Raw genomic sequence first — 24,503 nt, 5'->3', positions numbered from 1 at the left:
TGTCACTTTGAATGTCCCCAGAAAAATTAGGGAAACTGATGGTCTCTTTGTGATATGTTAGTAACATAATATCATTGTAGCATGGTCATGGTTTGCTAGACTTTAAATAATATAACCATAAGTGTTTTACAGCAGCTTAAAGTAGCTCACAGGCCAGTATGAGTCTGAGAGGACGGTCTTAAGTACAAAATATCTGATCAAACAAACGCAGAAAAAGAAAACACTAATGAAATCCTAGATTGAAACTGGCAGAACATGGGTTAGAGGAAGAAGGAATATTTGCCTCGTTTTGACTCTTCTCTATGATCTGCTTTTAGCCATGGTTACAGAGAGAGAACTGAGCTGGCAGTATAGCCTAGTACAGCTGCTACTAGGTTCTTATATCCTAAATATTGCATGGATTTCTGGAAAGAGGAATAAGTTACTTTATCTCATGGACTTGGACGAGAAGTAATGGGCTTAAACTGCAGCAAGAAAGATCTAAATTAGATTTTTTTAGAAGTTTCTTAGCTGTTAGGACAATTAGGATAATAAGCTGTTGGAATGAAATGTGGTCTATCCATTAGGGGAGCATTTAAAGTACCTCAGATAAATAACTGTCAGGAATGGTTTGGATATAGCTAATTTCCCACTGGGTCAGAAAGACATACCAGGTGATCTGTCATGATGATTCCAGCTCTAAAAGTGACACTGTGTGACACTTCATATTCATTTAAGCGTGTGTGATTAGTTGCTGTTCCTCCAGTTCCAGTGAGGAAACTTCTGATATCAGATTCTTGTCTAGCCAGGAATTATCTACAAGTTACTATAAAAAGGGCAGAATGACTTTTCCTCCCAGGCTGAGAACCTCTCAGCTAAATAGAGACAGTCCCACTGGGTTTTAAAGCAAGAAACTGTAGAATAATAATTTTGAATTTTTGAAATCTGAACCTTAAACAGAAACATCCATACATGTATTAATGAATTTAGAAACACTCCAAAGAGTATATAATTTACTGTTAGACAGGCACAAGAAAAGATTCCCTGAAAGATATTTGTGAAAACATAGGTAAATTACCACCGATATTTAATTGGGCAAGCAGAGAACACAAAGCTACGTGAATACTTGAAATCCATTTGAATGCTGCGTATTTGATGCAAAGTGGAGAGTGGAATGCTCCCGAGGGGAACAGTCTCATGGGATAATGTTATTTCAATAGAATCTCATTGTGGATCACTTACAAAATCTATTCTGTAAAAAAAAGTTCAAGTTTGCGGATCCACATTTACTTTACATATACCATATATACCATACCAAATATGAATAAGACACAGAACTCAATAAGTTGCCATTGAATTAGAAGCTTTTTACTCAGTCTTATAACCATTCCTCATCTGTCCCTTGTTTTCTGTGCACACTGTGGCACCAGGTATTGATCTGCTACATTAACATGATTAAAGAAAAGTATAACCCCAGTAACTGCACCAAAATGAAAAATGTCTCATATTTATGAACATAAATAACAGAGCTTTATAATACACTGTTGATTATAAACTGGCTGTTTAATTGGATAAATTTGAATAAATAAATATGAGTTGGGCCCTAGGCAGAACATACAGGTGTACACTGATTTTTTATTGGAATTTAAATTTCAATTACCTATAAAAATGTCTTTAAGGAGCCAGATGCTCACTTATGAACCATTCTCCTTGGCTGCCACTTCTCATGCCCAGAATATACCCAGTTTCAAATGTGTTACAATAGATGCTCAAAGCAGTAACTTAGAGTGATGTCCTCTAGAGTATTAGTGCTGCCAGAGTACTAAAATATCTGTTAGTGTGCCAGTCACTGCCATGCTGATCCCTTACACACATTGGATTTAACTCTGCAGTCTAATTCACATTCTGCTATGCTTTTAGGGAAAGACCTTCTGTACTTATGGATATCTCAAGCTTCAAGCCAAGAATTAGGAATTAATAAACAATGTGATGCCTGGTGAGCTTGTGGAGGTCTACTGAAACACCTATCTATGCACAAGGACACAAAAGTATTATGACATGATTGCTAGACATTGTGACTGGAACATTTCCAGGTGGTCAAAATCCAAAATATTTGGGTTTTCATAGAGGGACGGGAGTGGAAGAAGTGGGGAAGGAATTTTTACTTGTCCTTTTCTTACATGATTATTTTTAAATTGCTCTAAGTTGCCAGAAGGATATCAAATCAAGGTAGACAATGAAATGAAAATATTTAAATAATTAATGTATGCATTAGATATGATGTTCATTCGGTATTTTTAATATCTTTCACTTATTCAGATGTAAATGAAGAGTAATTCTGTAAATGAAAGGTGATTGTATTGCCCGTAATGGAGTCAAATTGGTGGAGGTGAAGCAGCAAGCTCCAGATTAAGACGCTGCTCTTTCACAGCTAATATTTAATACAATTTCATAACAGATATCATCCCAAATTGCATGCCTGTACCCTTTACGAAGTCAGCTACATTTATTTGGATAAGAAAGAGAATCTTTTTTCCTTAAAAGTTTTATGATAGTAATTTATACTTACTATGGTGCATTGCCTTCAATCCCATAATTATTGATATTGGTTGCTGCTGTAATCCCACATATAATGAACGGAACTCCACCACTAATCAGGTAAAATCTGTTGAGAGATAATAACTGATATTTTAATTTGCCTGACATGTAGTCAAAAATACTTTTTAAATGATTGTACCTTCTTGAAGTATTTTGGGAAAAAAAATATTGCTGAAATATTAAACGAGTCCCTAAAACCAGAAAAACAAAGAATGAAGTATTATCACAAGAAGAACTGTACTCTATGAAGTAAAGAGCAGAAAGCTTAATATTTAATATTTATATGGACTCACTTTTAACAAACACTTGATTTATAATTTCAGTAACTGTAGCTACTATTGAAGTAATATGAAAAACTAAGCATAGTCTAATGATAGAATCTAAATTCTAAATAAAGTTATTCCACTCATCTGGATATTTATATTTAATAGTTATTAAATATGCAAGTATTATAAATTAAAAATATTTGGGCAAAGCACCTTTATTCACTTTAACATACAAATGCTACCAGGGAAATTCAGTGAAATCACAGAAACCTATTCATATCTCCCACATGACAAAAGAAAGGAAGGTCAGTTAACCAAAGAGAAAAGGGGTACTCCAATTGGTAAAATGTTTTGGTTTATTTCTTCACAGGGAAAAATCTGAAATCAGGACTTTGCATGTACCTCACTTTTCTTCAGTCTTTCAATAACCAGCTTTGCAAATGCATTAAAATGTAGGCACTTCCAAGGATTCAGCAAGATCTGGAAAGTGTTAGTCTTTCTGTAAAGACTTGTATCATAAGACAGAAAGCACAGAGTTTTGCACGCCTTTTACTGGTTAAACGCCATTGAACTACTTGGATGCAGCAGTCATTACGATGCAGGATCATTGGGCTACCTTGAACTCCCAGGGGATCTCACAGAATTTGGCATCCTTCATGCCTATGTCCAAATTCAGCAAAACGAACCATCATCACATTTTCCATTTATATAAGCAAAACACAAAGTCATGCCTGGAGCTCAGCACTTGCACCGCTGCAGGCTCAGAGGTGGGGTGCACCAGCTCCCATCCCTGCAGCTGGAATCAACAATGCTCAGTGGCAAAAGGAAAATGTTCCACTGCACCCAGGAGCTCAGCTGGCTTGCTGAAATCCTGACTCACTTCCTGGCTTAACCAATGCTCCTCTGTCAGCAGACAAAATTAGTTTCTTTTCAAGCCACTCCTTTGGTGTGGAAACAGTGCGCAGGGGTACTGACACTTTCCAGTCTCTGCTGCTATGTCCCTCAGGTCTAAGAGGAATCTGGTAATGTGTGGGACATATTCTGATCACAATCTAGCCACAGTTTTCTAGAACGTATTATAAATATTAGGAAATTTCACAGTCATTACAAGGTAGGATTTTTTCAGAAACAGAGCAGTAGTAAGATTAAATAAATCAGCACTTAATTCCAGCCCAGAATTAGCATCAGAATTCCTTAACCTCTTTTCCCACCTCCTTCCAAAGCAGAATTATGGGTCAGGCTCAGAAAATATCATGTTAGCATTTACAGTCAATCTTTGTCCTAATGGTCTAAACTGTAAACAGACCAGAGAAAATCTTATTTTGCACCCATCAGGAAGTCCTTCAGCTTTTATAAATTCAAAGTCACTGAGTATATAGTTTTTCTTCAACTTGGCTTATTCTGAAGAGCTCAACAAATTCCAATGAACAAGCTGTCTTCCTACAAAATCCATTCATTCACTGCAGTTTAATGATTGTAAATATCTTTTGACTTGAGCATGTTGAATAAGCTAGCTTAATAGCTTATTATTATTTTTAACAAAGACATTTTCAATGGCATTTTTGAAATTCAGGAAATTACTAGGGTACAGCAATGAGGCATAGAAAAGTTAATCCTAATTTATAAGAAATACTAAGGAGCAGAAAAAATAGGAATACAGAAGCAACTACAGGAAACTGCACTTCGAACTCATCTGAAGTGATTACACCATAGAATTTACCTAAAATGCAACCTATAATTTCATTTTTTGCAGTGCCACCACTTTTTACACCACTTTTTACTTTTTACACTTTTTACAGATTGGATACATACATATAAATCAATTCTTATCTTAAGTTTCAGACAAGCCAATATCTGGGTGTTAGATAACCTGCTTCACAGCTCACACTTCCAGCAGGCTGCTGAACACAAGAGTAGCAACAGATCTGGAAGCACTTTAGCTACACAGTGCTGCAGAAATGTGGCAAAATCCAGCCAAATTCCTGTTGGGGCTCAGGGCTAAGGGCAAGAAAATACATCCTAGAAATGACATAAGGTGAAATCAAATGTTTCAGTGTACCTGAGGTGCACTGCACTGATATCCACCACATCACACTGCCTGCCGTGTCTCACTGTAGGGGTGGGGGGAGAAAAGGAAAATAGCAAATAGAAATGACAGTATATAAAAATGATTCTTCATTGGTGGGTTCAGGATTCTTGAAAGGTGAAGAGAAATAAAAGCTGTTGAATAGAAGAAAAGTTGGCAAGAGAGGAATAGGATTAAAATAGACTGAATAGAAAATATAATCAAAGATACAGAAGTTAAATTAATTGTAAGAGCAGAAGTGCATACTCTTGTCCATTTGTGTGAGCTCATGGATACCTTTAAACAGTACATAAAGAACAAAAGACCATATTGCAAAGTTGCCAAAGAAAAGACATTGATCAAGAAGTTTCATATACATGTTAGTTGTGAGGAAGTACACTTTAAATTAATAAATTTAGACCAGACTTTTCAAACGTTACTTTTTATGCAATCATTAGTTGTTATCAATTTCTTCTTCATCCAGATGAGATAAGGCAAATAATTCTGAAGAAAAAGCTGCAGTAGAATTGATAGGGCATAAATGTGACAAACATGTAGATAATAAATAGCTATTTTTCATACTTCTAGAAAACCTTTTATCTGAGCGAATCAAAGGGTTTTTAACATTAATTAATTTAGCCTCACAGCCCCCTGTGTGGTCAATAAACAATACTGTTCCTGTTATACAGATGGGAAAACAAGGAGAGATTAGGTGTTCAAGGCCATGCAGGAAATGAGACTCCTTAACTCCCATCCTATGTTTACACACAGGGCACCTCTCTGATACTGTACATGAAGGGACAGGGCAAACCATGGCATCCAGGATTTTGTGTCCAAGCCTAAGAAACCAAACTGCCCCTCTCTAAGTTCAAGCAGGAGCAAGATGAATATAATGTTATCTGAACAATCCCCTGCCTGATCAGGGTGGTGTCTTCCTAGTACTCACCAAGCCTTGCCAACTCCTGACTTGTGGAGGAGCCTTTGTGTGCTGTTCCCTGTGCAGCCCCAATACCAATATTCACTGATATTTGGAATAGCACCACCTGGGCTTGTTCACAGAACAGGTTTTCCAGCCCAGTCAAACCAGTCCAAATGTAAGGGTGGTAACTGGAGAGGTGCTGGGTTCTGCTTCTTATGCTGCAGCAGCCAACTTTTGGTGTCTCAGCCATACAAGAAGAAAAGTAAGGGGGGCTGCTCCTGTCCAGTAATGCTTGTTCACAGAAAAAAAGGAGCAATAAAGCTGTACCAGAAGTGTGAACCGTGTAGAGTGAGCGAATACATGCTTTTCAACCATCTTTGCCCCCACTCCAAGAATATTTTCTTATTAAAAAAAGAATCAATATTTTTTCTATACTGTTTGCCTACCTTTTCACTTGCTATTTCCTCTTACGACTACCTTGGAGTTTTAAATCTTTAGAAGTCTATATCTTTTGGTTCAGTAACCAGCTTTTGTCCTCCAATTACCTTTTCTACTTCTGAGTTAATTTTCTAATTTTTCTCATTGCACCAGTGGGCTGTCTCCCCTTCGAAAAAGAACATGCAGTAACCCAGACCAACTTTCATCTGCTTGTGCTACTATTCTACCATTTAAGAACACAAACAAGTGATACTCAGGCTACTAGAACCGGAGCCCTGCATGCAGCAGTAAGAAGAGCAATGTGAGTGCTATCATGAAGACAAACACAGAAAGATTGGCTGTAGTCATGATAGCCATGCATGCAAATCTTTAAAGACTAGGAAACTCCAAGGAGAAAACTAATTTTTTTTTTTCCAGCTGAAATTTTATCTTGACAAGCAGTTAACTTACATAATATTTTCAAATTGTTTTACAGGGAAAACTATGAACTATCAGTAGGATGATTTAGGGCTTTGAAGCAACTGCCAAGCCGTTGCTTCAATAGCCCTTGGGAAGAGGTTTTCAAATTTGTACATTGTTGTTGCTGGCCACCCAGGGATGTCCTGATAATTCCTAGCAGGCTTTTACATCAGCATACATTTATTTACTGAAGCTCATTCCATCACATCTTCACTAACATTGTTATCCAAGCTAATTAGATTAAAACTAGCCTGGTAGGCCTCAGCAGGATGCGCTTGCACCTCCCAGCTGCAGTGTAGCAACACCTACAGCCTGAAAACTGGGCTGTGCAGAGCTAATGATGGGCAGTAATCACATTGCTTGAACATTGCAGGGAACCCCGAAGTTTCTGCTGCAGAGACTGCCTGAGACCAGTAAGTACAATAATTTTTATTATAAGCACTGACACGAACACAACCCCCCCAACAGAGCAGAGCAGAGCAGCAGACACTGCTGGAGGTGATGCCCCTCTGTTGACATCCTGCCTTACTGTTTTCCAGCTTCCTTTCGGCAAGAACTCCTCTTGTAAGGCGAACTCTACCACAAAATACTGGGAGCTACACAGCCAATCTGATAGAAACAGGATAATGTCAGCAAGAATGACTGCAATAGCCTGCAGGCAGCATCCATCCTGATAACTTAACATGCAGTATATTCAGCTAAGTTTATTTTCATAAATGTTACTCAGTAAGTCAGCAAGTAAAATGAGAGTTTTACCCAGTGACAAATTTTTTTGCTTGAGTGTCTGGATATTCCCTAACCCAAATTTTTTTCCAAACTAAGAACCTTGACTCTGAATTTTTCCAGAAAGGGACCAGACCTTGGCTTTATTCATTGGCTTTATGGGTGTAATGCAAGACTGACTATAAGGGTTTTTTTCTGCAGAGATTGGCAAAATGGCAATGTATCAGGAAGTGATTTAAAAGGCTTCAAATAATCTTTATTGGAGATATTACTTGATTAAAATGTACATATATTTAACTTTATTCCTCTCTGCATGCACAAATCTAGAAAAGTACATGTTATATATATATATATATATATATATATATATATATATATATATATATATATATATATAAAGACACCATTGAAGCATTAATTTCTTTTCTGCCAGTAGTACAAAAAAAAATATTATCAGTTTAGCTCTACTTATGTTTAGGGCACAGTTCATACAGGAAGACTAGCCCCCTACAAAATAAGGATCAAAACAAAAGAAGAGTCACAGCAAGATGACTTTCCCTTTTCCTTTCCTTGAGCTGGGATTTGGTTTTAACATCTTTGTGAAAATAATTCATATAGAAAATGGTCATTAACTTCAGAGCTAACCAGATGCCACAGTTCAAGTACCCAGGAGGCAGAGAAACCGATAAGTAGCTGCTCTGTAGAAAGCTGAAATTATGAGCCTGATTTTCAAATTATTCTTTCTGAATTTTTCATGCATCACATCATTTTGTGGTCATTTTTGCTCGGAATTTTGATAAAATAAAAATAAGGCTTCTAGAAATCACATGATTCTGGGAATATACTTTTCCTTTAACAAAAAACCCAACAATTTAAAATCCTATTCTCAGATAGTCTAGACTTACAAACATATTTACAAATAACACGTTTGTTTTTTTCAATGACGTTTCTGAAGAGAAATAACCTGTTTCCTTCAGTGCTTTTCTCCTGTCTGCAGAGGAGATCTAAATATGGAGAACACAGATTTTTAAAAAGGAAAGAAAAAGTATCTACTAATAACGCTAAGATAAACCCTACTTTTGCGAGCCAAACTTTAAATGGTAAATAACAGCAGAAGTAAGGGTTGTGTGAAAACCCTATTTATCACCTTTTATGTATCGATATTGATATTCTCTTTAACTGCCTGTTCACAGTCCACTTTTTTTTTCCATAAGACATTTCACTCAGCACAGAAGAAACAAAGGTCACTGGACAGGTAGTTAATAATTTATTTTATATATACCCCTTCTTTCTAGATCTTATTGCAATTTAAGAGCTTTGCAAACATTAATTAATTAATCATCATCATTTCCTTGTGAGAATATGTATAATCTTTTCCATTTAGAGGCAGACACTAAACCACAGAAAGATGAATTAAAGAAATTGATTCAGAAAAGTCTCTGCAGATTTGTTTGCTCAGCTTGAGACATCCAGGCCTCTATTTGACAAAACTAGCCTCTGGGGTTTTTTATGAAAATTGGCCATGAGAAAGGAGTTTAAATACTGTTCTTCATCTGTCCTTAGAGACTCATGGGAACCTGGACAATAAAGTGGGACAGTGTTAGTCAGTGTCAGAAGATCTGAAACCTCACCTATCAAATGGCCTCAAACCCATTTTCTTCTCCCAGTGCTTGAGCCATCGCCTGCCATAGGTGTTCATTCTGTGCCTCTGCCTTCCCACCCGTGGCAGGCAATGGCCCAAGCCCTGCCAGCCAGGCTCAGAACTTAGGTCCTGCGGGTGGAAGCAGCCAAGAAGCGATTTATATTCACCTTCCTCAGTTAACACCCTTTGTGGAGAGTGTGGCCATTGCGTCTTATACGGAATTTTGCAGATGAAAAGGAATTTGCAGGCTGATAGTACAGCTGCAGTTTGCTTTACCAGGACCATGTGAGACAGCATAAGCCAGCAGAGAGGACAGAAAAATAAAAATGCATGTAACAGAAAGATAAAAATGAATTCAGGAACTAAAAAATAATAATAAAAAAAATCCAGAGAAAATTTAGAAGAAAGAGAAAGGAGATTAATTTACATAGAGATAACTGTATTGTCTCTTGGTGAGTTAGACTAATGGAAGAGCTATTGTATCTAAGAAGCAAGAGACACCTTGACTTTTTCTCCCTATTTTATTGGAGAATGCCTTGGGGGCTGTTGGAAATCAGACAGATATGATCTTACAGTGTATTCCATGCTGCAGTTTAGCTCTATTGACTTCTATTTCTGCTTAATTTAATGAATAAATAACTTAGGTTAAGTAGAAATTCATCCTGAATGTACTTTTGAAGGAAAAAAGTAAGTAAAATGCTAAGTATCATGTTGATGAGAAAGCAAATATATTTATTAGTATTTCTTAAAGATTCAGTATTTGAAAAAGTTTGAAGATACAATGCATATAGAAAGAACACTGTTTATGGTAATGCTTGGAGAGAAATCATAGGAGGAGAAATAATACTCATGCTTTGAGTATTTTTTATTTACACAATCATTTTATCCCTAGGGAACACAACAGCCCTTTCAATTCTGCTTCCACAGTTAATTTCTAGCAGTAAAATGGCTGATATCCTTGTTTGGAGGTGTTCATTGCTACCTCATTTTTCCAGGCATTTGACTACTCTGGCGCAGAGCTGTTAGCTGAAATCATTTTGCAGTTCCAGTCTACTGAATCAAACACAACTGCTTCAGCGAGCATCGCAGTACACCTCTAGAAAGTCAATTACCACCAGGATGTCCTTCTGCCTTTCAAAGGGGAGAAAAGAACCATTAACTATCAACCCTCATCAAGACAAGAAATTTTGATAGCATCCTATATGTGACAATGGCATTTTAAATAACATGTAAATGAAATGAAAAGTAAAGCCTGGAAAGATAATAAGTGTTGTACTCCTATATTGTCACGTATTTAATAGTCAGATCACTTTATATTAGTATCAATGTCCTATGACTGTCAGTACCTTGCATTTTAAACAGAAAATATGGATTTCTTTGGTTTTACTTGAGCTAGTATTTCATTAAGGCTGCCAAAGGAACCAAATAAAATGACTATCAGGAGGACATATATTTTAATTTGGTTTGACTGTGAAAGTCACTGACAAGGGATTCTGGTCTATGTTCCCCTATGACTAAATTTTAAAATCATATTTTTAAAAAGGAATTTATGTCAATCCTGTGTTTTACTATGGCAGTCACCATCATAACTTCCTGAACTCCCCTGTGTTTCATGCATTGTTGAGTTTTTGACACTCACTTGCTTTTCAGGCAACATTTTTTCTCAAGAAGGATGTTATTTCTTCTTGAATATTTTTTTTAAAAGTTTAAGCAGACCATTCCAGTCCTTGTTTTGAAGTTCTGTAATTCTCAGATCACCTGAAAATACAGTATTTTCAACTTTCACAGAACGAGAACCTTTGAGAGTTTATTCAGAGGCTATTTATTCACTACTTGATCTATTTCTGAATTTAGGTATGAAGCATATTTGTTGTATTAAAAAAGATATTCTGAAGCATTAATTTTTATTATGAGCTATACTGCCAAGTTAGAGCTAAACCATTTCGACTGCATGAGATTCACACGTAACATAGGAGTAATACGCAGTTTTATTTTCTGTTAAACTCTTTCAGTGTACACACAGAGAATCATTCAGAAAATATTAATGACCAAGCACTCAATGTAACGAAGATGGGGACTTTAATGGTAGATCCAGCTGCCTTGTTCTTAGATTTGCTCAGCTAAGCATTTAAGACAGAGGTATGCAAACAGTGAAAAGAGTATACAGGAACTCATGAGAAATAGCTGTAGAGAGATCACACTAATTCTATTCTTCCAAATTCATGTATTCTTTTCCTTTTTCTCTTATATAAGTCAATCTTACATGAAGGGCAAGATCTTTGCCCAAAGTGTCAGAGGGAGCTAAAATTGTTTAGAAGAAAGTGAAAAATATGAGAAACACTTCAAAGATGTGCATTTCCAAAGAAATGACATTGATAATTTGCACATTTTTGCCAAGTCTTGTATCTTCTGATGCAAAATTCTGCCCCTGTTCCAGAGGACAGCTGATGAAGAATCTTAGCTTTCTAAGCTGAACTTCTATGTGGGCACGGGAAAAACTGAAATCTGATTTCTGACAAATTTTACGTTTGTCTTTGGTGTCTAAAACATTACAATGTCCCTTTGAGATCCTTTCCCACAGCTGTGCCATCTCTCTGTCACTTCAGCCTTCCCTTATGTCAAGGTATTTATTTATCTTCGTTATTCACCTGCCCAGCCAGTCATGCAGAACCTAGAGAAGTTTAATGATCTCTATCGATCTCAGACCAACTTCAGCAGAGATATTAGACACGAAAAGTCTCACCTACAGACACATCCTTGAACAAACTGCTTCTTTAAGGAGATCAAAATATAAATAAGAATAAATTTCCTTTTTTTCATTACAGATAATTATAGGCAAAATGTGAAAATGTGAACTTTAATGGTTCAAAGCTTAGAAAACAGGAATCTTAAATTCAGTCTGCAAAAATATCCTGCTTTTCTACATTAATACCACAAATTTTACTTTAGTTTATTGATTCCTGAATGATAAATGTTAGTATTCCTACTTACAGAGAGAATATAGTAGTGAGAAAGCTAAAAAGCATATTTCTCTCTTCAGCTGGTTCTGGAACATTTCAAGCATCTTTTACAGCCTGTTTGATGGATATAAGCCATTAAAGTAATCAGTTTAGGAAATTTAATGTTGCCCCATGAAATCTGCCATTTCTGCAAAAAACCCCCAAACTGTCTTTCTTCAATGAAAATCACAGCTTCAGACATAATTGTACGTGTAAGTGCTGAGTGCATCAGCTGGTTTCTCTCACATAGCAGTGACTGGATTGTTACTGTTCAAGTCCTCTCTGAAAGACTTTAAAATGATACATGTTACAGCTGTGCAACATACATATTTTTAATATTTGATGGAGTCATATCTGATAGGTTGATATGTCCTCATAAAGTGTTTTCTTATGAACTGAACAGAGTAGTGGTAAATTTCATCCCCCTAGATTTGTTCAGCATATCCTATGCATATTCTTAAATGCATACACCATCAAGACATATTTAGACTGTGTATAGAAAATACATGGAATTATCTGCACTGGCTTTTAAATATTGATACTTCAAAGCATTCTTACTGTTTCTGAGAATTTTACTAATAAGGTAATAGATGCCTCATCTTCAAAGTATTGTTAATGACTAGGTGCTACATACCCAAATTTAAACATTTAGTGTTTCAAACTTCTGCATCTCTTTAAAATTTACAATTGTAAAGTTTACAATTATGTGAAAATCACACTTTACTGCTACCTTCCATTTATTTAGGTAATTTGGTTTGTTTTCAACTGCATGTATCTAAAATCTAATCACACAGCTATAGCAAGATGTATCCTCAGGCAAAGTGAGAGGACAAACAGTCTTGTTTAAGACATGAAAAAACCACACACTAAATAAAAATAATATCATTTTGATTATTAAATCTTCCTGGTCTACGAGAAGTATTCAGTTGCAAACCCAGAGGGCCATTTAAAATTGAAAAGCATTTACGCAGAAGATCCATGGAAACCACAAAACCCTTTCTGTTGAATCTTTTCAGCTACCAAGCTTTCAGCTATCAAACCCACATTTTTAGAGAAGAGATCAAACAGTTTCCCAAAAGGAATTTTTTCAGACATGAAAAGCATACATGCAGGTTTTGAATTCCTCTGAAGACCTCTGTGGTAAAGGAAGGGATCTCTTTGTTTTAATAAAATTCCAATTTTAAAATATTTTGATTTTTTTAATAGTTCTGATATTTTTAGGGTCTGCCACTGGTCATGAGTTGAGCAGGGAGCATCTCCTAAAGTTAAGAAAAAGTAGTAGACGTGATGTTCATTCACACTGATGCTGCTTTCAATCATAGAGAAAACCATCTGGAAATAGTCAGATAAAGCCAGGGCAAGGCAGAGATGTTAAAATACTAAAATATAACCTCAGTACTTTGACATATAGATCCTGAAGAAACGACATTTTTGCTTTATTTACCAAGACGGCACAATGAAAAATTGCAAATAAACTATCATGTACAAGGTGCCTTTATAAGTTAAACATGTGCCTTTTTGGTTTTGGGTTGTTTTTATTTCTATCCTCATATTGTCTTTATTCACAATTACTTGCTGAGAAAAAAATATCTCAGTCCTTATACAGAGCAGCAGGAGAGAATAGAATGCTTCCCTCAACAATTAAATTGCAGTCCACAAAGACTAGAGTCTGAAAATTTACGCACCAGAAATCCAAAATGTGAAGCTGCAAAATATAGTTCAGGTAAAAAATTCAAAATACAAAGACAAAACACTTCCATTTTTTTGAACTAGATTTTTTTTCTGCATCTCTCTTACATAAACTTTACTAAATATTGAGTTTATTTTCCTTTTCAGAATAAGAAGACATAGCAAAAAAGCTGTCATCTCCCAAGGACGATAATCCAGTTTTGCAGCTGGCAACATTTGGAACATGCAACTGTACTACATGCAACCACTCCTTACACCTTATATGCAATCACTATTTACACCTTAATGAGCTAATACAAAAAGAAAATAGTAGAAATCCAAAATCTATTAATTTGATTAACTGTGAATAACTTCTCTCCTTGACTATTTTTGGTGGTATTCCAGTATTTTTAAGCACGTTTCATTACTTCCTATTTTTTTTTTCCATCAGGAATCCTTAGTAACGACTGAGTAATGTATTTCAATTTGTAACATATTCCTGAATTTTGATGGGATTGGGTGATTTTTTTGTGATTTATTTCAGGTCTTACATTTCATGTTTGTGGTCCATCCAAAATGAAAGCTAAAAGGACACAGAGCCAGAACAAGAGGAAGAAGTCCTTGCAGATTTTCAAAATTGGACTAGGTGAGAACCAGAACTCACTTTTAAGTTGGATCTGCTTTGAATGGAAAGTTAAACTAGATGACTTACAGATGTTTCTGCCAATCTTAATATTTTTATGACACTATGATTAACTTATTATTCATTGTTATCTTTTCAGTCTTATGAGGGTCCATCCATACCAGCTGTCAATGCTGAGAGAAGGCTTCTTTAAACCACAGCTCTTCTAGTACATATTAATATTTAAATTGAAACATATGCACTACTCAGAGTGGACTAATTCACAGGTGAGTGAGCAGAGCTTGAAACTTCCTATATTTTCAAATTTATGCTGAGTATTTTTCAATATCAACGTATTTCGAATATTTTCAAATCTGAAATATACTTCCAATATAAATTTTCAAATAAATGTCTCTAGAGTCGGAGTTCTTTAGAACAGTACAATGCATTATCAAAATGCTATCAAGATAGGACACAATCAAACTAAGAAAGAGACCCTGCTTCACATCCCATCAACAATGCCTACACCTGTGGCTGTAGCCAGGCAAGAAGCCTGGTTGAAACCAAGGAGGAGTTTAAGCTATGTATAAACCCCATTATTGTGTTTAATAGCCTGTGCACCCGTTACTTATCTAAGTGCCTTATCCCCACTTGCTTTGCTCAAACTCCATGTGAGATGCAAATTTGCTTCATTTTGTACTACACAACTGCATTATTCTTTTTCAGAAACTAATCTACCCAGTAAAGAATCTCAGTGAAGTTTAATTCCTAAAGTTTGGAAAAAGGAAAAAGCTGACTTTTTTGGGGTTTTTTGTGGAGAAAATATTACATTAGGATTTATGCAATTTTATCCATTTCTACAACTTCAAATTTTTCATCTTGACAGATATGCAGGTAGCCAAGAACTTAAAAACTTAGCAAGAAGGTTTTATTAACGTAGCAAGCAGCAGGGAAGCATTAAAACATGCTGAAAATAACTGATTGTTTAGATAGTTTTAAGACTTTTGGCTTCTTTCTAGAACACTTTCTCTTTCACAGTCTATAGGATGCAATTCAATCTGCTAATCTAGAGGCAGCAAAGAGTATTCTTTTTAAATGTTATTTTAGAAAAAAATACTATGGATTAGCCTGCTATTAACCCATAGCAAGTCCTGTTCAATTAATGACTTCACAAAACCATGGAGATTTAGACTTATTGAGAAATATTCAGGTTGACTTTTTGTCCTTAATTCACCCTATTGAAAAGTAAGAAACAAAGGTACAATTGCATGAGTTCATGAATGTCAACCCTGATTTTTAACTTTAATGTTGAGGGGTTTTGCTGTTGTCGGTCTTTGTATTACTAAGCTGAGCTATGGAAAATCTTTTATGTATGATGATGGCATGAACATTTGCTTTTTCCTATTGTTTAAAAGCTGACATACACAGAAATCTATTTCTGGTGATCCCTATCCCAGATTTTAACCAGAAGCAAAAAGAAAGCTTTTCCATCATTTATGAAAAGGTCAAAAGGTAAGTTTTTAAAAAATCATTGGGTTTTTTTGAGCACTCAACCAGAAGAGATCACAAAACTTTGAAAGAAAAGGAAAAGCAGAGATCGAGTCATTTTTATAAACATTAATTGAAAAATATTAATTAAAAGCTAGAAATGGTATGTCCTTTCCAGAAAGTTATGAACATGGAAAAAAGAGATTTGAAAAGGAATAAACAGCCATCTTCATAAAACTATAAACTGAGCATCTCATTGCTCAGCTTTCTGGGTCAAAAGGCTGCCTAACTTTCCTAGGGACAGTAATTGTTACTGGATTTAGCAATGCCAGAACCTCAGAAGGAAATGTTCTCTCTAGTTGGAAAACACTCTCTTAAAAGCATGAAGAGGATGTGTGGATAATTGATTGCTTCTTCAACACCTCTAATGGAAGACTGAGATACACAAGTAGACAAGTTTAACGCCATTCTTATGTAAGACACTAACATGAGTATGATAATCCACATTAAATGTCCAAATGCTTTACCTATAAATGATAGCCAGCACTTTGGTAAGTCCAAAATGCCTTACCTATAAATGATAGCCAGCAGGGGGTAACCATTCTGCAAATAACAGAGGTTGTGATTTGCCCACAATTCCTGCTCCTTATATTTTGGATTCATGTGAAAGAGTTTTAGAGACATTAATAATTCCAGATATAGAATTCCAAAGTGGTATGCATACATATTTCTTGGAAATGAACTCTCACTGAAGAGGTACTTATTTTTTCCTGGAGATGTCTACAATTTCATCCAATATGAAGAAGCAGCAAGATCATGTAACTGACATCTCATGCTTTTTCTTGACATTGCTCACAAATACTGAAGAGTAAACACAAATGGTCTTCTGTAATCATAGTTCTCTTACCTCAAAATGATTAGCTAAAACAATACTAGGTATCTCTCATTATCAAGAGATAAATAAGTCAGGTGTGCCTATGTGCTCAAGGTTTCTTTCACAGAAAACCTCACCAACGTTCACTTTCTGATAAACTTAAAATCCTGAGTGATTCTCTGAGTATGAAGTGTAATCCAATAATAATGTTTAATTACCCCTGTTTAATAATAATAATTACCCCTTTGTCTGAATGAGTAGTCAATCAATACAGGCATAAAATTTAGTCTGGATTTTCTATTTTACTGAGGTGTATTAGATATAATATATCGAAATTATTTTAATCTGCATTATAAAAATTACATATGATTCATCAAAATTTATTTTTAAGTAGCAATCAGCAGTATTTTCAACCTGTGAACAAAAATCTTCTTGTGACTAAATATGTGTAACTCCCACTGAAAACCCAATGTGAGTGCATGTGTTTCAGAGCAGAAGGTGGCCTAATTTTTTGTTGTTTTATATAGTAAGGTGGTACCTGAATACCTGCAGGATCAGCAGCCAGTTTCTACAAGACTCATAACATTTCCAAACACTGAAGGCAGATTTGGAACACATTAGTTTCAAAGTCTCTTCTGTCAGAATTTGCTTGCATAATGAAACACAAAAGTTTCTTATGAGACCAATGAGGCTGTAGAAATTCAGCAGCAAATAAGGGTTGGGAAATGAAAATACTGTGAGGAAAAAATCCTTGGTTTACTAGTAAGAGAATTGTAGGGCAGGAATGAACATCAGGAGATCATCTAGTTCACTCAAAAGCTCTGAGTCAGGGTCACATTAACCACCTGTCATGACTGGCTTGGCCTTATCTAACCTATGGCAACAAATTGCTTGGGACAGAGTTCTCACAGCCTTCCAGGTAACCTGTTTTAACTGCCAACTTTTTTCATAGGTTGAAATATTTTCCTAATATTAACCTATTTATCCCTTGCTGCAATTTAAGCTTATTGTTTGCTGTATGATTTTCTTTTTAATGCCTTCTCATTTGGAAATTTTAAAGAACACTAAATTGAAAAGAATCACCCACATTTCCAGTGATGGGTTTCAACTACTTAAGATGTACAATGTCAGGGAGATCAGTGGAAATTTATGTATAATTTTCTATGATGTCTCAACGCAAGACCGAGTGAATTAATCTAATGCAGTTTTACCCCCCAAGACTTTTAAACCCTCCTTCCAAACAGGCATAAACCAGAGATTATCACACATATTTGACAGGAAGTATGCATAGAATAAGCCAGATCTGAAACTGAATTTGCAACAGTTATACATAAATATGCTCCAACATATTTAACGTAATATGCATATCTGTGGATTTCACAGATTTTGTTTGTCCAAGGAATATAATTTAATTTGCTTGAATTTTGCCATTCATTAATAAAGGAAATATTCTGAAATATTAAAATTATGTATTTAAAACTATCACTGCTAATATATATACATATCTGCATAAATATAAATATAAATATAAATATAAATATAAATATAAATATAAATATAAATATAAATATAAATATAAATATAAATATAAATATATATATATATGCATTTTATTGCTAGTTTATTTTAAGATAAGCCATGTACTTTTTTCTTGTTTAGCATTTACTCTTGGAATCTAATAATATGTTTCAGCCAAAATCACTTTATGGAAAAAAGCAATGGCAATGTATTGGTAAATGCAACACCTGCAATATGTCTATATGTAGGACATCTAGACATATGTATCTCTAAATCCTATGCCACGCTATTATTTAAATGCACAGTGATTGTACTGTACTGCAGTTATTATCAGACTATTGCCCCATCCTATATTACACCAGTTGGCTGCCTGCAGTGTTCTCAGTTCTGTGATAGCGCAGTTTATCAGGCTGCACAACATACTTCATAAATCTTCATGACTTATGTTTTCTTCCAACATCAGGGTTTTCTTTACAGTTAAGCTGGATGTATACAGATGGCTGCTTAAAACAGGTGTCTGTAACAAACTTTAAGTTCTATCTTTCTCACAGAATAATTTTCATAAGAAAGAATTTTTATCTAATGTGACTAATTTCTCTCAGTAATTAATGAGTACAATCATCTACCATTAAAAGTCAGATATTCTTTTCTGTAATTGTGGTGAATACAATTTCATGCAGATGGGAATGCTTAGTTCTTTGTCCATACAATTACAATAAGCACACTTGAAAAGATCTTATGCGTTTATCTTTACAGCATTTTTGCATAATCAAGTTTAATCTATGTGACACTAGAGAATCATCTGAGAAAATATTTAGTGCTTTCAAATCTGATAAAGTTTTCTACAAAGCCCCCACTGGAGTCTGAATATATTATCTTCTAAAAATCCTTGAACTTGTAAAATTTCCAATCAGCATTTTACATTTTGCCTGGAGCAGCATATCAAAGCATGGAGCATTTTATCAAGCTTACCCACCCTCTAACTTACCCTCTACAATTATGTATATGAGTAGCTCAAATGATAGAAGCTACTGAGGCAAGGGATAGTGTGACAAGAATTCTGAATTTCCAGGATATACCTAGATGTGAACTCAGGATAAAAGCAGCTGAAAATTCAGTCTAATACACAGTTCTGCAGATCAGCATGTTGCAGTTCAAGCCTTTCAAAGCTGAAAATATCATAAAACTCATTTTAAGTCTTCAGGAAACTCACAGTTTTGAAAGCTTGCAAATGCCGTAACTCATGTAGTTAAAATTTCTATCCCAAGCCCATAATTTCCTCACTAAATGCCCAGGCATCACTAAGGTGTGGTTATTTTCTTTTTTTTGGCTGTTTGTCAATAGCTGTAGCATTGGAGAGAGTTTCAGTTGAATGGATCTAAGTGACTTGCTATGCTGTTTAATATCTTGTTTACAAGTAGTAAGTTGACGTATGTTTCTTTTGCAATAATCATAACCCACTTCTTTTCATCTATACTAAGTAGCTCAGACACTGTCCTTTAACAAAAGAGGATAGAACTTCACCTTCTACCTCAACATGTCTTAAAGATTTGGTATTATTGTATTTCTACTCTGAAAAGTGTCAATATCATGTGTACCTCACCTGTACCTTAGCTAATGAAATCATGACTCAACAAAATCCTTTCTCTACTTTGATTTGGACATGCTCTTGAAATAAGTTCACATCAAGGAGGATTTTATCCTCTGGGGATCATTCACTTGAAGTATTTGGTAGCACATTCAGGTCAGTTTTAAAGAATAGTATTGCCAACCATTCTATGAGAATGAACTGTTGGAATTTAGATTCATAAGCCAGATGAAGTAGAACTACAAGCAAAGCAGGTGGCTCTGTTACCATCTTGCTGTTAGTGTCTCCACAATTCAATTGCTCACATTGAAAGTGGAGAAGAAAAGTTCTAATCACTTCTACTGTTTGATTAGGACTTGGCAGGAAAATAACATCTATGCTATGACACCATACCCTGGCAATCCAATTCTATCAGCAATGAATATTTATTTACCTGGCCTAAGCAAAGTGCAACAACTTTCTCAGGGTACCAATGACAATGTTTTGCTACTGTGAACCTCCATAATATTTTAATATTTTAATATTTTCATTTTACTGGAAATTTTCTTGTGTAGAAAAATTAATCCAAACCTGAATTAAACATTGTCTTTGAGCAAAGATAAGTTTATCCCCATCTGATGGAAATAAAATTATCTTCAAGTTGAAATTCAATAAAAAGATTCAATGAAGATGTTTCCCTTGTCAAAATTTTATACCCTTTTCCACTGCAGACCTTTCTGTTACATCCATCTGAACATATATTAGCATTTAAGAGTGATCATGCTAAATAGGTTATAATATCAGTATGTCCTTGAAGCATCAAATCAAATTCCAAGCATCTTTGGGTTCTGCAATCCTGTCTCTCTCTTTAATTTGTGATATACAGACTTAAACTTCCTGTTTGGTTTTTAAGGGGTTTTTTTTTGTTTTCTCTAGCTTTTACACTTCAAGGGGCAGAACTGTTCTGTTTGTTCTGGCTGAGGTTTCTTCCAGGATTTTAACTTTTTTTTGTTTGAGTAGGGTTTTTGGTTGATTTTGTTTGGCTGGTTTGGGTTTTTTTTGTTGTTGTTTTGAGACCTTGCCTAAGTTAGTGGGCTGATAAGATAGAGCAGAATCTGTCTACAATGATCAGCATTTCTGTTGGTACTGTTGTATCACTTGTGTTGTGTCAGCTTTGAATGACAGTTATTAAAATTGTCTTCAGAAGCAACGTAGCATTGTCAAAAATATTAGCTCTATAATTAAATCAAACTAAAACTTAGAAAAGGCAGTTATCCTTAGATTACTTCAATATCCAATGTAACAATATAACAACTTATTTTGATGTTGTGAGTATAAGCCTTACTTTGGTGAATAAAACGAACACCATAGCTGGAAGGGAAACATGGCTTTTCTTACGTTCAATTTTTATCAAATGCAAAAAATTTAGAAAAGCTATTTCAGCAACATGGCCTTTCTCCTTCCTGGGAAATAAGACAAACATTGAAACAGGAAACATGGGAATAGTGTTTTGCAGATAACATTTAAGAAATATCACAAGATTATCTTTAAGGTCAACCCGAGTGATCTGATAAATACAGCTGTTACACACTTTGTTCTTTTTAGGAACTTACAGTATGGAGGTGATAAGCAACCTTGAGAACACATGAGGATAGCAAAAATTTACAGCACAATTTAAAAATTATCTAATAATATACATTTCTAGTCTTAATTTCCCATATCTAAAATAAGAAATGTAGATTATATTATCAGAAATGTAAGATAAACTTCCTGATGACTGACCCTGCCCACATCAAAATATTCTGTCCTCTAAGCAAAGGATACAATCAAGTACTTAAATTATAGCCAACTTCCTGGAGCAGATTTTCAGAGAGACTGTTGGCTCACCATGCCATGGTTAATCCAGCTGGTGAAAACCTTACTTGCAGGGAGACACCATTTTCACTTACTCTGCAATGACACAATTGGGTCTGTGCTAATAGTAAAGAGTGAACTACAGAGATCTCCTCCAGGCTCCTGAGAATTCTGCCCTGTGGCACTTCCCATTTAATTTAACATACTCAAACCATAGAGAATTTTTAAGAAAAAGATAGATGATCCCTTGGGATAATCAGGTTTAAATTTATACTTTATAGAGGAAGTTTGATGTGTTCTCTGTGGTAAGGAAGGATGGGCTTTCATAGATCAAAACTCTATGAATTAATATTTAAGAGCACATCATAAAGAAGAAAACAATGGATCGCAAACGATACTTTTCACCTGACCTCTTTCCCTCTCTCTCAATCACTGTTTCATACTAGAAGACATGAATTCATGAGAGCCAGCACTAATGAAAAATGCACTAGAACTTAACTGTATTTCAGAGCTGCTGGTGTCAAGGGGACGAGTAATGTCTCTGTCAGAATACAAATTTAGTCGCTTCATATGATTCAGTCTGAAGATTTAGAAAAGGGCATGGACAAAAAAATGGTATATTTGCCAAACTTGATGCTTAATAAAGTATTTCTTATCACAGTCATATGTTGATCCCCCATTACACTGCTATCATGCTGCAATAAATTGTAGCCAACTTGTTATAAATGATAGGGGACACTAACAAAGATCATTTTCTGAAGACCCTTTCAGCCTCAGGAATATTAGAAAGCATTAGCTTTTTTTATTCTAGGGTTTTTTTCTGGGCATAATCATTCATTAAAAACGAAATATAGGAAGTCTTTGGTATTTATAACTGGAATGTTTTCAGTATCTCCATTATGGTGCAAAAATATCACATAACAATTTCTAATGACATAATGAACATTGGTGTGTGCAACTCATATTCAAGACACAGTCTGCTTTATTGCTAACTTATTCAGTAAAAATCTCCATATAATCCATTTGTGATGGAAGTCACAACATTTCCTGCCAGGCTCTCTCAGGACCAGCAGTTAGGGAAACGCTGCAATAGATCCATTTGAGCCCATATGTCGGTTTCCAGCTTGTCAGAATTCAGATCAAGCAAATGTTCATCCTGAGACAAGCAGGGTTAACACTGTGAACAAAGCACTAAGTGGATGCCATGACCCCTGTGGTATCATGCAAGTCTGTGAAATCCCCTCACTGTAAGGCAAGAGCCTCATCACAGGACTAGTCAGCAATAACAGAAGGAGAGGATTTTCTTGTATTTGAAAATTTAGTGTGGTTTCTCCTTTTTGCAGTGAAAGGATTTAGCATAATTCAGTGTTTCAAAGATACTTAGCTACTGTTTAGCTGGGTGCTACTGATTAATGTTTAGGTCGCTGAGAGAAATAATGAGCTTGGGAATGAGCTGCCGCCACATTCCCAAGGAGAGGGGGAGGATGCAAGTGCAGCACTACCACATCTTGCAGGAGCTCAGGGTGAAGGTTGTTAGTCACCTCTACACCACAAACACAGCTCACTAGGAAGACCACTTTAGTTGCTGCTTTCAAGACATTGCTCTGTACTTTGGAAGCGCATGTATGATGTACAGAAACTTGCCCACATACAACCTCATCTAGAAGAGCAGACACCCATGCACACATCTGCATGTAAACATCCATTAGCAGATTAGAACAGTTTGACCAAACTACTCTCATTCTCAGCTACTGTAATTCTAGGTCCGCTCTGTGTGCAGGTTTAAAGGGCAGTTAAGACATTCCAAATATGTGAAATAGGCAATCAGCTTTCTCATTCTAAAAATTATTTTCAGCTCTTAAAATTATCTAAGGTTGAATAATAAAGTAAGAGAAGGGAATTGAATCCAGTGGTATTGACTGCAGGAACTCTGCGTGTGCTGCTGAAAACTGTTTCAATTTGCCTCAGTTATGGTTTTTTAGCCATAGTATAAAGGCTACTATTTTGAATACAAAGCAAAGGGCACAATCTATTCTGCAATTGCCACTACAGCTAGATATACAATTTTTCTAAAGCCCTGCATGAGGTACATTTCCTAACAGCCCCACAATTTTAGAAAGGACATTTAAAAAACCTTATCAAAATATGTTACATAAAAATAAGATGAAGTTCAACAGAGACAGTGACATCAACTGTTATCCATTTTGTTGTTGCTTCTGCAACCTTATTTATGCACATTGATATTTTTTCATGACAGATATGGGATATTGGACTCTGTAATCTGAAGACTGCCATGTTAGTTATCTTGCAAGACATTCATTGACTAAAAGAGATGGGAGAACATTAGGAGATATATTTGTACCTAACCTTGAGATATAACTTAATTATCTGTCTCCTTATCACCAATCTCTGGCCCAGCTGGCAGCTTATTTATTTTTTATTTTAAATGTTTAGAATGCAATTGTGCTCACTAGTTATCTTATTAAAAATGAAAGTAATCTGATTTATTTTCTGTCACTCTAGAAAGAAATGGTTTTAACAGAGTATCTTTCAGAAGTATTTTCTGCTGGTCTGTCTAATCTGTATGCAAGCAGAGCATCACATGAAAAATGCATGCACAGAGCAGGCACAAAAACTAACACTACCTGTGCCTCAGCTTGGGCTGATAAGAAGTTTTGTACATTACAGTAATAGCTGAATCTTGCATGCCCCTTTGCCTTTGCTGGCAGAATCTGCCTTCAGATGAGTCAGAAGCTAAACTCTGCCAGGTTTAACAAATGTCCACAGAGGATGAACAGATAGAATTATTTATTTCTATTAAGAA

At 35.4% G+C, this 24,503-nt stretch overlaps 1 protein-coding gene across 1 annotated transcript in view; it reads right to left on the bottom strand.

Annotated features, from left to right (window-relative positions):
* Positions 1-24,503, bottom strand: part of LOC136293946 (adhesion G protein-coupled receptor A3-like) — a 257,200-nt gene that overhangs the window by 4,668 nt on the left and 228,029 nt on the right. Inside the window, exon 18 of the mRNA XM_066191148.1 lies at positions 2,549-2,644. Coding sequence (XP_066047245.1) covers positions 2,549-2,644 — 96 coding nt within the window. The remainder of the gene's footprint in view (positions 1-2,548; positions 2,645-24,503) is intronic.

This window comes from Chamaea fasciata, unplaced genomic scaffold (genome assembly GCF_029207755.1).
Source record: "Chamaea fasciata isolate MVZ Bird 193981 ecotype frontalis unplaced genomic scaffold, bChaFas1.0.hap1 SCAF_9, whole genome shotgun sequence".
Classification (NCBI taxonomy): domain Eukaryota; kingdom Metazoa; phylum Chordata; class Aves; order Passeriformes; family Sylviidae; genus Chamaea; species Chamaea fasciata.
Note: the sequence above shows the minus strand (reverse complement) of the source record. Positions and strands in the feature narration are given on the sequence as shown.